Below are 18,216 nucleotides of genomic sequence, written 5' to 3'. Positions count from 1 at the left end.
CTGGGTCTTTCTGTGTGGAGTTTGCATGTTCTCTTCATGTCTCTTTGGGTACTCGGGCTTCCTCCCACTGTCCACAGACATGCAGAGTGGAGTTAGGACAATGGAGATTCCATAATTTACCATCAATGTCAGTATAAGTGGTTGTTTGTCACTATATTTGATTTGCCGGCGACTTCACGCCCAAACTCAGCTGGGATTGGCTGCCGCTCCCCCACAACCCTCAAAGGATAAGCAGTACGGATGGGTGGATGGATGTATGGACAAATTATATTCAAAAGTAGCTTATTAATGATGCATTCAGATCATAAATCATGACTTATTTCTCTTGCTTATGTGTTTTTTGCCATTTGCTGCTATAAACAAATTAAAAGCATTGATTTGTATTGGTATTGGATCGGTGATATCCATTACTTCTACTTCCTACAGGGAATATCATAGTGTGGAATTGGCATCCTGTAAAGATAAATTCTATTTAAATCTTCATGTTAGTAGTAAAGGTTAATTAATCATTGACTAATACTTTACCGAGCAGTTCTAAGCCTCTGATAAGTATTACTGTTGGGTTGCCAGGTTGTAGTAAATCCTCCAAGAGCATTGCACTTTTATCTAAATATTGGATGTGGATCAAAACAACATAGACAGACCTGACTTATAATTATTATGGGATAATAATCTGTCAAGTCTGATGGATTAGTTAAGGGCACTTAACTGATGATATAAATAACTCGATGACGACATTTCTTATTGTAATTGACGAGTTTATGAATTTATTTTGGTCCAAATGTCCTTTGGTGCAATAAAAGGTCTCATAAATGAATTAAATAGCTGTAAGATAAAAAGAAACAAAGGATGTTCCACAACCTGGCCACCCAGCATTCATTATCACTCATTAGGACTCATTATACTCAATATCCACTAACAGAGACATTATTACAGCTTATAACTCTTTGTAAGTTAGAGGTCAATTATACTATTAAATACTTTTAAACACAAAATAGCCTGGACCACACAGCTGCATTCGTAATCGTAACACTCTGACATCTGTTGCTACAGATAATCACTGTATTGGCTTGAAAAAGTTCCCAATTGTTGTCTCCTGTAAACTTGGAATGAGAGTTGCAACACACACCAACACTGACACACACGCACAAACACACACACACGCACACTCACACGAACTGGACCACCCCGCCCCAGCCCCGCCCAGCGGCCCGACCCCATGGAGAACAGACAGCGGATCATGTGACAGCAGCAGCAGTTTCCACACACACACACTCACACACACACTTACACACACACTCACACACACTCACACTCAGAGGCCGGGACTGAGAGCAGAGTTTCGTAACTTGGGGAAGTTAGCCGGAGCCATCGATCACTGGAGCGTCTTGTTGTTCTCTCTCCGGTGTCAGTGACACAGCGGAACATCGAGCGTCGCCTGCGTCACTCTTTCTGCGGAGTTGCCTCACTCTGGGTCGGACCTTTATTCCCTCTCCCCTCGCCGCCGAGGATCCATAGTCTCTCTCTCTCTGCTCCAGGATTTAAAACTGAAGAACACCCGTCCGTCTGAGAAGTGAGTGTCACGGGGACACCGGCTCACCGCTGCTGTGGCGGAGCCTGTTAACTCTATTAGAATAAACTTTATTATAGGGGGAGGAGGGGGGGTCCATACATGCGGTGCTGCGGGTTCTGTTAAATGAGATCAAGCTGTTTGTGTGTAGTTTTGTGTTAATTAGTTAATTAGGGTCCCGCACCATTGTGTTAAAGACTGTGCTTTCAGTTTTCTGTGTGTTAGCTGTGTGTTCACATTTCCACATGTGTAATGTTTCTGAAATGTATCTGTTTGGTGGCTGATGCTCTCAACACTGGCCCGATCACATGGCACCAAAGAGAGACAACGTTGGTTTAGGAGTCAGGTATTTTAATATGGATCATTAGGATCGATTAGGTTGTTTCAAATAAAAAAAAAGTGGTCAAAAAGTCAATGAGATACCGTTTAGCTTAGTCTAAGAAATGTCTTAAAATAGGAAAAGAATATTGAGAGGCCTAAATAAACTTATTTTATGTCTTATTTCCCCCAAAACGCTCAGATATTTAATTAAAAATACTATAAAATAAATCAAATACAAACAAATTATAATAATGATAAAAACCTAAATTTGACCCTAAAAGCTGGAACCAGGGGATGTTCGCAATTCTGACCAAAGATACCTACCGAAAGGATTTATTGGATGTGAAAATAGTTCATAATTCTCTGTGATTTGACTAATGATTGATTGATTGATTGATTGATTAATTGTTACAGTTTTATAACAACGTGTGATGCTGATTCAGAATCAAGCTGTGACAGTGCCAGACGACTCTCAGTGTGGCTGTGTGGTGTAATACACAGACAAGAGTCTATCTGACAGGTGTGTGTGTGTGTGTCTCTCTGTGTGTGTGTGTGTGGCAGGGAGTGATAGTTTCAACAATCCCTAGGTGACACCTGAGTTTCTCCGTCTGTCCTGACTCATTCCCTACATCCTTGACAATACACATCTCTCTCTCTGTCTCTCTCTCTTTCTCTCTGTGTGTTTCTCCGTCTCTGTCTCTCCCTGCTTCCTGTGCTTTGTTTCAAGGCTGAGGCTTGCGTCACACATTCCACTTGGCATATGAAGCCCTTATCCTGTTTAGAGCCTGGAGTGAGAGAGAAAGAGGGAGAAAGAAGGGAGGAGAGAGGGATGTGGATGTGGGGGGTGGACGGGTGGAATGAGGGCGATCTCTCTGACTGACTTTGTACTCTTCTACTCTAGAAAAGCTTTCAAGAAGGAGACAAGATTGAACAAAGCTTTGACCTTTCTGTCTCTCTTTATTAATTTATTGTGCTTATTTGTCTCATCAGGCACACGCCCCATACCCCACCCACCACTACACCTCTTTTCCTGAATAAACATGCTGATGTTATCTGGTGGAACAAAATGCGCAAGAGTGTGTACACACACACACACACACACACACACACACACACACACACACTGCTCAAAGGGCATGTCCTAGAGAACATTTGGGCTAAACATTAAACCCCTGGATGCTGAAGCGTTGGTGATTCTCCATTAGAAGTTAAGGATATAAGGACACTGTGGTCCACAGACAGCCATAAACTTAAAAAGCTGTAAATCGTTACACAACTTCACATGCGTGCCAGCACACGCACGCACTCACACATGGCTGTGTGAGCACGTGCACACACACACTCGTGCAGTCAGTGTGTCTGTTCCTGCTCTTAAACCACTGGATTGAGCCACTGTGACAGCGTAGCTCTTTCTTACCATCCCCCCTCCCCCCCCCCCCTCCCCATGTTTGAGGTTCATTGAAGTTTTGTCATTTTTTGGTTGAAACCCACTTCGTTTCCCCCCCCCCGGTTCTGTCTCTGCCTTGTTCTTTCCACTTCCATTTTTACATAGTTTGGTCAGAGCGGCTGTTTTCTTTGCGCTCTCTCTCTCCTTCCATCCCCCCCCCCCCCCTCTGTCCTCTCATTCTTCGGGTATGGGAGGTGCAGTGTGTTGAGGGGGGGGGGGGGGGGGGGGGTCAGACAGGAAACCGCAGGCCCCCTGCAGCAGCACCCCCCATTTGGCTTCACTCTCCTCCTCCTCCTCCTTCCCTTCTTTACACCCCCCGACCCATCACGCAGTGTGGAAATAATAACAGTCAGACTAAACTCGGAGGGCTTCCGCTTCTCTCCCTCTCCCTCTCTCTTTCTCTCTCCCTCTCTCTGGCACTCGCTCTCCTTCTCTCTTTCCTCCGCTGTCTGGAAAGCCTCAACACTGCCGTCTTTGACAAGTTCGGCTCGAGGTGCATGCACATGAGCGTGTGTGTCTTTGTCAGGTTTTGAGTCTTGTGTCAACTCCAAGTGTGTCTCTGAATGTGTGTATCCACATGTGTGTGTGTGTGTTGCTGTGTGTGTGTAATGACGGATTCTGTTTCCTCTCCCCCTGCTGACGGCCCCCTCTGGCTTCCCCCCCGAGGTCTGCGGGCCTGCAGCCCCACAGTCTGCTGGAGAGGAGCTGAGAGGGGCTGTGGGCTTGTGTGTGTCTCTATGTGCGTGTGTGCATGTGTGTGATGGGAGGAGTGGGCTTGGGCAGCTTGGATGAGGGAATAGGATGCCAAAATAAGGAGGATAGGGGGCTTCAGAAGGGGCCTTAAAGTGAGAGGAGTCAAAGTAAGAGCATGTGACGCATTGTTAGAGGAGTCAGGAGAAGGAAGTGAGGTAAGGGGATGAAATAAGGGAGTAGGGAGGTACACTTGGGGGTGATGGATTGTAATAAGGGGGTCAGGGGCATAAGAAGGACTATGGTGCAAGGAGAGACCAAACTGGAAATGAGCTCAGAAAAAGGAACATTTAAATGCTGGAATATTAGCTTGCCACCTTGATGAGTCATGTAATCGGGATCTTAATTTAAGTAAAGATTAGTTCATTCCCTTAGGGCTTTACAGAGGTTAAGGTGTGAGTCAAGTTATAGTATGTTCATAAGATTCCCCCCCATAAACTGCATAGTGTGTTGATGCTCGAGAGCAGTTTGACTGGGACGGTTTGTGTGACAGTTGTGGTGTAAGACATCGCATGAGGTGAGACTGATGAGGTAAAAGAGGTGACACAGAAAGAAACGGTCAAACTAATAAATAGCAGGGAACTGAAGGCTGTTCGTTTTCAACGTGTGTGTGTGTATGTATGTGTGTGTTTGTGTGTGTTTGTGTGTGTGAGTGTGTGTGTGTGTGTTGCGGCGTGTTCTTGGACAAAGCTGTTGTCTGGAGGTTTCTGGTCTCTCTGGTGATCTCATCTTCTCCAGCCTGTTGCCATTAGTGTGTGTATGTGTGTGTGTGTGTGTGTGTGTGTGTGTGTGTGTGTGTGTGTGTGTGTGTGTGTGTGTGTGTGTGTGTGTGTGTGTGTGTGTGTGTGTGTGTGTGTGTGTGTGTGTGTGTGTGTGTGTGCGGTGCCCTGTTTGGGTCTGTGTGTTTAAGCATGCGTGCGTGTCTGTAATAATTCAGTCCTTCAGTGATTTAATGTGTGTATTCTGTTGAGTTAGCAGAAACTTGGTGCGCAGTGTGTTTAAGTATGTGTGCGTGCGTGTGTGTGTGTGTGTGTGTGTGTGGTTGAGTCGGTAGCCAGCGACTCCAAGCCACAATATTTTCCCCTTCAGTCGTGTTGTTTTATATCATTCAGAGAGCGGGACAGAAAAGGAGTGCGGGCTGGTGTGTGGTTCAGATAAACACGGTAGTAAAGACGTGAGTGATTGTTGAGGAGCGAGTGAAGATGAGGTGTTGAAGAAGAAGAAGATGTGCGGAGTCCAAGGGTGGAAAGAGTGAGGGGGGGTGGCTGTAGGAAGTGTTTGCTGAGTGGGTTGGGGTAGAGTACACAGTAGCTCTACTGACCTAGAAGGACAATATTTGCAGACCACACTTGACATGCACAAACACACACACACCCACATGTAGCGCACTGGGAAAAAAAATACTCCCCGACAACCAAGGTATGGCTACTTATTTACCAAATAGGCGCAGTGCTCCTTCACTTCACAGTTTGTATTCCCCTCAGAGTTCTCAGCCGTAAACCTTTGGATGCTCTGATCAAAATAAGACCAGCTGCCTGATCTCTTTCTGACAGAGAGAGTTTGTTGTCGCCCTGGAGATCAGTTTTGGACCATTACAATATTAATTTTGCCCGAGCATAAGTGAAACTAAGAATGGACAAATATATTCAGTTTGCCTTCACATGCAAGAAGAAGCAGCTAATCAGTCACAACTGAGAAGAGTCAAGGTTAATTCTTGTATTTGTCAGCCTGGGCCCTACAGGTTTAAAATGTGGATGTGCAAATAAATGGCACTTAAAAAACTTTTAGAATCAGTCGAGTGGATCAGCTCTGCGACAAGGCAGCTGTGGCTACAATGCAATCTTATGGGGCAACTGCGACCATAGATATATATAAAGACTAGATGTCTCTTCTGCGTGGCTGGCCAACGGAGACGAACGTCCGCACATGGCGGCCATCTTGCTAGGGGGCGGCTCGCTCACCCATAACATTGTGTTGGTAGTGGTAAATAACCATAACTTGCTCAATTTTCAACCTATTTTTAAACGGTTTGGTTTGTTAAAAACGTCAGAGATGTAGATATGACACTGCATACTTATGAATAATTATGTCATTTTCTAAAAATATTGAATAATTTATTCAGTGTCATAACTACATCTCTGACGTTTATAACAAACCAGATCGTTTAAAAATCGGTTGAAAATTGAGCAAGTTATGGTTATTTACCACTACCAACACATTGTTATGGGTGAGCGAGCTGCCCCCTAGCAAGATGGCCGCCATGTGCGGACGTCCGGCTCCGTCGAACGAGACATCTAGTCTTTATTATATATATCTATGACTGCGACAGTCCAAGAACGAGACTTCTAGTTGAGCAAGACGTGTAATCTCAATAGACTATTAAAAAAATAGAATATTAATTTGAGCTTTTTTATTGGTGAGGAAAAAGTACTTTTAGATAAGAGGACATCTCGTGGACTGTCGCTGTTTCCCCCACAAGATTACATCATAACCAAGTGTCATTTATTTGCGAACCGACTTGGGAACTATAGGGATAACTCTGTTTTTTAATGATTTTCCATGGAGCAGCTAATCAATGTCCTTATAACTGCAGCTGTATTTGAAGCTGCATCACAGATTCAGAGAGAGACAAACAAGCTCCAGCTGCAGCTCGACTCTAATCTCCTAAGGCTTTATGGTCTGTTGAGTTGCACTGGAGAAGATGTGCAGCTAAATTCAATTTTATTTCCTTCAATTGTCCACATTTTCTCCGACTCATTGTATTTATTCTTTTATGATCCACCCCCAAGGGAAAGTTTGGTGTTTTTCACAAGAACCCCCCCAACTCACCTTCCTGTTGTCACATGTTGCCTTATCACTCTCCTCTTATCATTGGCCTGTGTGGTAAACTCCAACCATCTGGAAAACCCTCAAACTTAAAATTCAAACAATTAACACTTATTTGCTGTCGCTCCTTATGTGACCCAGATCTCTGTCCCCATCGGCCAAATCATTTAAACCAGAGACACATTTAACTCCCACTTAACCATAAGTAGCATGTCTCTCAAACGGCATAAATCACCCTCCGAGCCGCACAGCTACGTGAACGGTATGTTCCCATGACTGAGAATGTTCTTTCGAGGTTTTAAATATACGCAGTGCTGTCGGGGTTTTTTCTTTTCAGAAATGAACCCTGACAACTCTGTTCCTAAAGGTAACGATGACATTTTACACCTGTGTATGAACATATGAAGGTACGCGTGACTCGTGTGAGCACAGGTATGTACAGGTAACTGTAAATCTTTTCCCAGCTGAGCCCAGCCCTGCAGTGACAAGATAATTTGCATATAGTATATGTCAGTCATGCTGAATCACTATGTCGGCACCGTGGGTATGAACCTGTTTTTAAACTCCCTTCTAATGGGGAAACCAGGCCTCCAGGGTAACAAACTACGTGCTGAAAAGGGCGAGATTTCATTATGCAAATACACATTCAACATTTTCCCTTTACTGTTTTTTGGTTTTCTTCGTGGGGAATTAGTCATTTTAATGATAGTGATCTTATGCTTAAACATCTTGTTTGAAGAAATACATCAAAGTAAATTGAAAGTTGGTGTCGCCACCTACATTCAAAGAAAAGTATTACCATATAATAGCAAAAGTTTCACAAATCAAGAAGAGATTGCTTTCCTTGCCTGTAAATGGCATTTATCAGCTTGTCTACATATAAGTTGCAATTATGTTTTTCATGATAGGTCCCTGATAGAGCTGAATTAATAGTTGATTACACATTACATTTACACCATTACTTGTCATTTAATTAATTTAATCAAACACAGTTTTGGTTATTGATTGCAGCATTTTTATATATGTTGTAAACAAACATGTAATAAATGATCTATAACACACTATACCATTTTAAATGGCAGATCTCATCAACAATCATAACTCCTCCTTGATCCAATATAAACAATTGATGGAGGGAAGGACTGGGAATTTCCACACTTGCCACGTATTTTCCTTTGTGTCACTGTAGGGAAACTAACTGTTTGCTCTGCCTACCGTGTGCAAACTGAGAGGGAGTTTTTTTCTTTTCCTGTTTCGTGATCTGTTTGTGCTTCATAACTGTTATTGTCACCTCTGTGTGAGGAACACAACCACAACTGCTTGACCTCCAGTTGAACTTCAATACAATACAAGCCCGGATTAGAAATAACACACCCTCAAAGACATCCACGCACACACGCACACGCACCTCCACACACACACACACACTCGCACAGTTCCCACCTGCCTACAGCCTCTTTGTTTCATGGAGCCGGGTGAAGGGTGAGGCTTTAGTCGTCATGTTCACACCCTTCCTGACCCAGCAAGCAAGCATCCTGCTCTCCGATTGGTTTGCTCCCTATCTGGACTGTGTGTGCGAGTGTGTGCGAGTGTGTGCGTGCGCAGTAGGGTGTGACTGCCCCTGCTCTTGCCATTTGTTAATAATTAAAGGCTAACTTGTCTCCAGACTGTGGACTTTAATCAGGTCACACAAACATACACACACAGACACACACACACAGAGACCCCCTCAGGGTACATTCTTTGACAGCTCATGTTGCCTGAATGCTCCAGTGATCTCACACGCACACACACATAAACACACTCATTTAGGAACAAACATGGAGTCATCATGGCTGCACCTGGTTATTCAAAGGCTAGAACGTAACTAGAACCACCTTTGAAATCTCACACACTTTTGATCCAAACACTTGACAGGCCTCAGTAGGTTGTGTGTGTGTGTGTGTGTGTGTGTGTGTGTGTGTTTGTGTGCGGTGTCACTCTGAAGTCTTCAACATGAGGCGGTTTCTAGGCTCATCACACCTGGAGCTGGTTGTGTTCTCGTAAAGCAACCCGTCGTAAAGTTGTCTTTAGCATTGTTGTAGAATGTCTAGCATTTTTGGACAACACAACTGTTGTTTAGTGCCGTTTGCGTCAAACAGACAAACAGGAGGAAGAGCTCTCTTTGTGAAAGTAGAGAGGAGGAGCTGAAGTGTCAAATCTGGCATAAAGAAAATATATTGTTATGGCTATTGTCTGACTTGAGTTACCGCAAGGCTGAGTAATACGTGAGGTGATTCGTTTTTATCACCTCACAAGTGTAAGTGTGTGTAAGTGTGTGTATGTGTGTGTTTGTGTGTGTGCGTGCTTGGGTTTTTTGGCAGTTATTTCTTATTCTTCTGCCAAGATGTAGTACTAATTAGGTATAATTTTGAGGTACTTGTACTCAATTTGACTATTTCCCTTTATGCTATTTGAGACTTCTTGCGAACTGCATGCCAGTGAAAATACTCCAATATTTTACCTTTGTCTCCGCTGCATTTAAGAAAGCATGTGATGAGATAGCCGCAGATTAATAAGATAAAAAACAGTGGTCAGCAACCCTACAAAAACAGCAGTGTCTAGTTGAGGCCTTCTTGTCATGTTATGACATGTTAGACAATTCGCTGAACATGTCACCACTTAACTGTTCAGATGATTGCATTTTAAATACTATTTGAATCACAAAGATGTAATTATTATAATTATTTCAGAAAATAAGGTGGTGGAAAAGTCTTAAAACTGAATTGAACTTGATGTAACTATCAGGTCACAACCCTCTATGTTATCTTGTGGCCCTCACAATACTGTCCATTACTGAAAAGGAAAGTAAATGAACAAGTTTAAAAGTGTGATTTATCTGTGAATGTGTCTTAACAGTGTGTATTAATCTGTGTGTTTTGTTGTTTTATTTTGTAGGAGCCTGGCCAGTGCAGCCATGCTGATGTATGATTACCCTCTGAAGCCAGAAATGGAGTCGGTAAGACAGATGTGTGTTTGTGTAAATGCAGCTTTGGATGCTAGTGTGTGTGTTTTGTGTGCTCCCATCATGCCTGAGCATGTTTTTGATGTCATACAGTATCTTTGACCAACAAACACACACACACACACACACACACACTCTTTCTACGTGTCTAGACAGAGTGGTTCCCACATTCCGACTCTTCCTGGACAAACAGGCTGCTGTACAGTGGACATTTGCATACAATGGGTATACACACTGCCAGGCAGCAGGCTAATGAACACACACACACACACACACACACACACACACACACACACACACACACACACACACACACACACACACACACACACACACACACACACACACACACACACACACTGTACTGTGAGACATAACAGTTATCTGCTCCAACACACAACTGAGTTTAAAGTTTTTTGGCCGGCTGTAGTTGTTTGTGAGGCAGAAACATGTTTTCCCTGTTATTGAACACAAAACCGGAAATGTTAAACTCTCCGCTCTTTTGTCTTCCTCCTCTGCTTCCTTCTTCTGTATCCTCTCTTTCTCTCCCGCTCGCAGTCCTTCTACTCGTCGCTTGTGAAAAGCCCAGAGCAGTACCGAGTGATCTTCCCCCACCCCGCCCCCCTCTACCACACGCACATGCACGCCTTCGCCCAGTCCCACCTCCCCAGCAACCCCACACATACCCAGCTGGAGCCAGTTGACCTGTCACTCAGCAAGCGCTCCTCCTCCAGCTCCTCCTCCTCCTCTCCTCCCTGCTCCTCCGCCTCCTCCCCGGCCTCCTCGCGCAGCTCTCCGCCCTCGCCTCACAGCACGGCGAGCCGCGCCTCCCCCCGCTGCTCCCCCCCGCACTCCCACGCCGTCCCGCCGCCCACCGCCTCGCTCCCCTACACCACCATGGTGACTCCTCTGATCAGCTCGGGCTCCGGGGTCATTCAGGGGTCAGGGGTCATGGTGTCTCCGGTCATGGTGCCTCTGTCCGTCCTGTACTCATCGCCCCTCCACCTGCACCAGCCCATAATGATGAGCCAAGCCGTCGCCTGTGACAAGGACCACCATCGGAGCAGGCAGCACAAGACAGGTGAGTTTCATTTGAGTTTCCTGTTAGATTGAGTTGATTACAATTTTATAATCAATATAATTAGTCATTAAAAAAACAAGGAATTAAAGACAGGAAATAACTTCACAACTACATGACAACATCGCTGGAGTAAAGTGCTGACTCACCTTTTCTCCAAATAAAATGTTCCCTCTTAAAGTCGAACTTTCTTCTTAACTGTTGACATATCTTTTACTGACAATGAGGAAGTGCTTTTCATTTCCTCTGTTCTTAGAATAACACAATAGCAGATTCTTGTTTCCTGAGGGAGCCATGTTTTCTTTGTATTCTGTTTTCTGTGGTCAGCTGGAGGTCACTGATGAGCATAGGTCACCATCCCTCACTCTCCAGTCTGTGATAGGCACAGATATGAGTGGACAATGATTAAATTCATAAATGACTCCCAGATACATCTTATCATAGTGTTTGCTTGTGATCTTCATATGGAAAAACATAGATTCTAATCAAATAGGATGAAAACAATCGATGTAACTATGGAGGATGAAGAGTCTACAACAGCACTAGCAGCTCTATTAGGCTGTACTTATAGTGCCTTGAGTCAAGCGTTGAATGCTAAAATCGTAATCTAAAGTTTGGCAAAATAAGATGTCTATTTCTACCACAATTCAATCCATCCAATAGTTTCTGAGATATTTTATTCAGGGAAAGTATGGGTTATGGAGCCATGCACATTGCAGGTATCTTTATATCAGGAAAAAATTTGACTATTTCTTCCTTGACCCATAAAACATTATTCCACCAAGTTTCGTGGAGATCCATCTTTCAGTTTTTGCGTGTTCTTGCTTATAATCAAACAAAGGGACCAACACACAACATAATTTCAAGTTTAAGAGACTAATATCATAATAATGTGAGTAAAACCGCACCATATTGACCAGTTTACATCTGCTGATCTTTTTTTACCTCTACCCAGTTCACTCTGCTAAGCCCCTGGAGCTACGAGGCGACGACCTGCACAAGCCAATCAAAACAGAGCCTTGCCCTGAGCTCCTTCATGACTTCCACAGCAGCCACGAGATGAAATCATCGGTCATCAGGATACCACACGAATATGAGTAAGTGGCACACCAGCACGCCTGCACACATTTTGAAAGAAGCACCAAATGTCTCACTTTAGATAGATAGATAGATAGATAGATAGATAGATAGATAGATAGATAGATAGATAGATAGATAGATAGATAGATAGATAGATAGATAGATAGATAGATAGATAGATAGATAGATAGATAGATAGATAGATAGATAGATAGATAGATAGATAGATAGATAGATAGATAGATAGATAGATAGATAGATAGATAGATAGATAGATAGATAGATAGATAGATAGATAGATAGATAGATAGATAGATAGATAGATAGATAGATAGATAGATAGATAGATAGATAGATAGATAGATTACTTTATTCATCCCCGAAGGGAAATTAAGTCGTCATAGCAGCCGGTATATTTGAATACAATGAAATACAATACAATAGAATAAAATAAAAAATATTGAGGTAGAAAGTTTAAATCAGAAACACAAGATAAATAGGTAGATAAGGTGCAGTGGCAAGATGATGTTAATAGTACTGATGATATGATGGTAATGTTATTGTTAGACAGTATATAAAAATAGTACATTATATATAGTATATAATATAACATAATATATATTTATATATGATAGTAATTATACCAATATAATAGCAGTATATAGTAATAATGGCAGTATTATAATAATAGTAAATATAATAATAACAACATGTACACATGTATAAATATGTGTATATAGACTTATATATACAAAGAATATACAAAGAGTATGATATAATATGATATGATATATAGTAGAGGTATAAATATAAGTATTTGACTATTCAATAGATAATATAATATACTATGAGTGTAAGAATATGTAGACAGAGTGTGCAAAAGACAATATTATTGTATAAAATGATATATTATATCAATATGGTTTATATTTATTTGTGTTTGGTTGCAGCGCTTCCTCTTTAACTTTATATGGAAGCGATTGCCAGAGCTGTTCCTTGTCTGCTCCTGTTGTCACCTTTTTAAAAAGGCGAGGGCTGGATATCTTTTGAAATATTTTGATAGCAGGATTTAGGTCCCGATAACAAAAATGTCCTTCTGTGACCCCATAGGGAAATGGTCTTCACAAGATGGTAAAAACATGAACTTACATGAACCTATTTCACGGAGGATCAATAACCAATAATAGGTGATTGCAGGGATTTATTCAGAGATTAAATCTCCAGTCTCTCCAGTCAAACATGAGAAACCTGGTATTTTTCCGACTCATTCTCACTAATGTTTTCTTTGTGTTGACAAACTCTGGGAAATTGTGCAGAGGTGGCAGTTATGATACGGCCTCGACATGCTCTGATGTCTCTGTTTCTCGCAGTGGGAATGTGGGCGAGCAGATGTTATCAGATGCTTTTTGTAGTTTTAAGAGATAACACATGCAGAACCAGTGTCACACCACACGTTTTACACGATGACTCGACCGCATGCAGGGGTGTGTCTGATTCCTTGATTCCACTGTGGCGTCTTTTATTCTCCTACGTTCAGTCTCGTCGGCACCCGGCACCGCGCCCCCCCTCTGTCGCCCCATCGCCTCCACACGAGGTCTTATCAGCCATCTCGTTCCCGTCACCTCCCACATTCCGCTTCCCATCTCTCCTTTCTCTCTCCTCTTTCCTATGCTCAGCACTTCCTGTATTTTCTTTTTTTTAGCTCATTGTCCAGCGTCTCCCGCTCCTTCTTTCACTCTCCGCCACTTCCGGTTCCTCCTCTCCTTCCTCCTCCTGTTTCATCTTCTGTAAAGTACCAGTGTTTTAAAGAAATTAAAGCAGGTCAGTTATAGATGTAGTAGTGAGGGTAGGTTGCAATTTAGTTCTGGCTTTTGTGTGCTTACACACACACACACACACGCAGACACACACATCCTTTACAGTAGTTGTTAGTGTGGTTGCCATCACATTTGTCACCGTGCCAACCGTGAAATAACTTGACCCTTAAGAAAAATGACTGGGTGTGTCTGTCATCAACTCACTTCTCCAAAAACAAACACACATACACACACACACACACACACACATCGACACATTAACGATGTAAATATGACAAACATAATGTTTATGGTAAATAGGTCAAGTTTGTTCAGTTATTATATGTTAAAGTGATAGGTCAGCTAATGTGTGTGTGTGTGTGTTTGTGTGTGTGCGTGTGTGTGTGTCTGTGTGTGTGTGTGCGCCTTTTCTTTTGGCGGGGGATTTCAGCACATTCCTCTATGCAGAACTGATCTGTGAGGGATTTATATTTCAACACTCGACACCTGCTCTCAACTGCCACTTACACACACCCACAAGCACATTAACGCACACACACTTTAATGATGACTCTATAAGTGCAGAAAGACAACTCCTTGTTTTTTTTCTTTCTTTGAAAAAAATTTGCTTTTCACCTCTACTTGCCTCACTCCTCTTCATTTCTTTCATATTCTGTTGTTCTATGACAAACTTAAATGTACTAATTTTGTACAAAATCACATTTTTTTTACAATACACAAACACACCTGCACAGAGAATAGTTTTAGAAACCTTATCCGCTCTGGCCCGTTGAAGTTTGGGTCTGTGACTAGGAAGATTGTTGCAAAGTTGCATTTACTGTTACACAATTTTTCTATTTTATTTCTCAAAATTTCAAGTTGTACGTGTGCATCAACCACAGAGAATCATATCAGATTCCATTGAATGAATTGTTGAATGGTGAAATGACAAAGACAAAAATGCGAGAGGCGCCGGGACAAAGCGAAGGCGTGGTAGACTGGAAAAGGCGGGAGGTGTTTTTCAACTTCCTGACGGGTAAAAGTTGTTATTGCATCGGTGAGAGAAACTGCAGCCAAATTAAACTTCCATTTAGGCCTCACCATCATGCAGGAGGTGGCTGTCACACGACACCAGCAGCCCCTGCTGGTCAGATCATAAAAAGAAGGGGTGAAGCTGTCCACTGCAGTTAAAGGTCGAGTGTGTAAGATTTAGGTTCTCTTTCATGTTTGGAAGTAGTAGGTGAGCTGAGGCGTATTCAGCTGCAACATGCAACTTCACCACTAGATGTCACTAAATTCTACACAATGCCCCTTTATCGCTAAAAATCTTTTTTGTTTACTCTGTTTTTCTCAGGGGAAACAACCCGTCAGTAATCGTCCACTCAGGCACGAAGCATCCTCTGCCCGCCGACTCTCCCGACACGCTGAAGAAGCGACGGATTCACCTTTGTGACTTCAGCGGCTGCAACAAAGTGTACACAAAGAGCTCCCACCTCAAAGCACACCGCAGGACACACACCGGTGAGACACTGCAGCAATGTCTCTTTAATGCTCTTTTGCAAAACTTGTAGAAACTGTTGCTCTTTCCACACTTGCTCATATTTGCTAGTTGTGGGAACTGTTTCTCTGTAATTTTGTAAGCTCTCAACCTTACTATGTAAAGATAGATAGATAGATAGATTACTTTATTCATCCCCGAAGGGAAATTAAGTCGTCATAGCAGCCGGTATATTTGAATACAATAAAATACAATACAATAGACTAAAATAAAAAATATTGAGGTAGAAAGAATAAAAACAGAAACACAAGATAAATAGGTAGATAAGGTGCAGTGGCAAGATGATGGTAATAGTACTGATGATATGATGGTAATGTTATTGTTAGACAGTATATAAAAATAGTACTGTATATATAGTATATCATATAACATAATATATATATATGATAGTAATTATACCAATATAATAGCAATATATAGTAATAATGGCAGCAACAGTATATATATATAATAATAGTAAATATAATAATAATAACATGTACACATGTATAAATATGTGTATATTGACTTATATATACAAAGAATATACAAAGAGTATGATATAATATGATATGATATATAGTAGAGGTATAAATATAAGTATTTGACTATACAATAGATAATATAATATACTATGAGTGTAAGAATATGTAGACAGAGTGTGCAAAAGACAATATTATTGTATAAAATGATATATAGTATCAATATGGTTTATATTAACACATATCACATATGATGTGAAGTAAGTGTTCCAGTATATGGAGCGGAGTGTTGTACAGGGTACACAGTGTAAAGAGACAGGTATATTTAGTGCAGTTCTGTGATGGTGGCTGTGATGATGGAGGCTAAAGTGCTTTGACATAATGTATGTTGTGATTTGGTGCAATACAAATTAAATCTAATTAGATGTTTGTTTTTCTCCGTGTAGGTGAGAAACCCTACAAGTGCATGTGGGAGGGCTGCACGTGGAAGTTCGCCCGCTCAGACGAGCTGACGAGACACTTCCGCAAGCACACGGGAGTCAAACCGTTCCAGTGTCCCGACTGCGAACGCAGCTTCTCCCGCTCGGACCACCTGGCTTTGCACAAGAAGCGCCACCTCCTGGTGTGAAGCAGCTCCTGCGGGAAACTTGAAAAGAAACTCACTCAGTGCTGGTTTAATTGTCGGACTGTACCACTTTGACTTGAGTTATTTTGTTTTCTTTTAAAGGAACTGGCCTTAATCAATGGACTATGACGGGGAGGGGGTAATTGTTCCTCAGGGTGCACGTTTAGACCCTTTCACCTCATTAGCCTGTTTCATGAGCTGGTGTCACCTATCACATTCATTATAATAGAAATGTGGGTGTCACAGCAGACGTCTGATCAGCCACACTTTTCGAGAAAGAGGCTGCAACATCTCAGCTGGCCTGAGAACAGCACCCTCTGGTGGCCACAACTGCATCGACACCACACAGCACGCTCAAGCTTTTCTTTTTGCAACATCAGCTCTCGTTTCTCTGCGTGCATTCAAGTACAGATTGTGAACACACACACACACACACACTTGCTAGCTCGGCCAAAATAATGTGAATCTTCGCAGAATGTATTATATCACACCTACTGTGCGTTGTGTCATTCATACTTCAGCTTTCTCCCATCAGCGCAGCCACCTGTGACATAATGCTCACGTTAACTCCACATCCACCTCATCTGCTTGAACCCGCTTACATCATGAAGTGTATTAAAAACAAAACAAATAAACAGGTAGCTAATGCTCACTTATCCTCTGTACATACATACAATGCACACGTTTAAAGGCACACACAGCGGAATTCATGCACTTATTAAAAGCAGCTCGGTCTTGCGTGTGCTCTTGGTTTTAGGGTTGAACAGAAAACAGGGACTATGGGTCTCATTCATTATCAGAGTGAAGTGTTTTTTTATGTTTTCATTCAGAAATGTGAACGTAGCTGCACAGGGGCATTATCGTGTCAGCGAGGAAAAAGACATCGCTCGGTTGGTTTAAGGGTAGAAGCAATGAAATTTCTTACCGATGTTTTATATCAAAGTTTATGTATCTATGAACTTGTGGTTTATGTTGTGACACCGTGGTAGCCTTTATTTTTTATTCTATTACACTTTTATATGGGATAACAATACAAAGTGCAAAGCAGGGAAATTTGCTCATTAATCTTTTTGTTTTTCAGGAGCAAATGTTTAATTCCAACACGCCTCAAAGGAGGATCTGTTCAAAACGACTCATGTGATTCCAATCCAAGGTTGCAAAGGTTTCTAGAACACCATCAAACCTCTTTTTTTAATCACCACTTTAGAGCACGACTTATTTTACTTCAGCTTCAGGAGAACAAAGCAGTTTTTTTGCATATAGCATATTTGTACAACTCTAAAGTGCACTTTATATATATATATATATTATATATACATAAATACAGCCACATGATGTATAAAACATTCCCAAAGCCAAACTTTTTCAAATTTCTTTAATCGTAGAGATCTGCTGGTCAGTCTGATCACAGGTGTCGTGTAATATCAGTTGAAGGTTTGATCCTTTCTCTTATTTACATGTACACACACACACACACACACACACACACACACACACACACACACACACACACACACACACACACACACACACACACTGAATGTATGGACTCAGCTATCTGCATTTGCTCCTGGATACTTTGCTCAGTCTTTGCTTGTATATGTTATTGTATCTCTGCAAATATAAGTTGTAATATCTATATATCTATATATATGTGTGTATATATATGTACGTAAACATATATATATACATGTGAAAAA

General features: G+C 41.9%; 1 protein-coding gene across 1 annotated transcript; it reads left to right on the top strand.

Moving 5' to 3' along the window:
* Nucleotides 1–1,433: 1,433 nt before the first annotated feature.
* On the top strand, nucleotides 1,434–18,006 carry klf3 (Kruppel like factor 3 (basic)). The gene is made up of 6 exons (XM_061089542.1): nucleotides 1,434–1,573; nucleotides 9,852–9,912; nucleotides 10,477–10,999; nucleotides 11,952–12,093; nucleotides 15,227–15,393; nucleotides 16,338–18,006. The coding sequence occupies exons 2-6, from the start codon at nucleotides 9,871–9,873 to the stop codon at nucleotides 16,517–16,519; spliced, it is 1,056 nt and encodes a 351-aa protein (XP_060945525.1). The 5' UTR covers nucleotides 1,434–1,573; nucleotides 9,852–9,870; the 3' UTR covers nucleotides 16,520–18,006.
* The last annotated feature ends 210 nt before the right edge of the window (nucleotides 18,007–18,216 follow it).

Source organism: Limanda limanda, chromosome 2 (assembly GCF_963576545.1).
Source record: "Limanda limanda chromosome 2, fLimLim1.1, whole genome shotgun sequence".
In the NCBI taxonomy this organism is placed as follows: Eukaryota; Metazoa; Chordata; class Actinopteri; order Pleuronectiformes; family Pleuronectidae; genus Limanda; species Limanda limanda.
The sequence above is the reverse complement of the archived record's forward strand: the minus strand, read 5'-3'. Positions and strand labels throughout refer to the sequence as shown.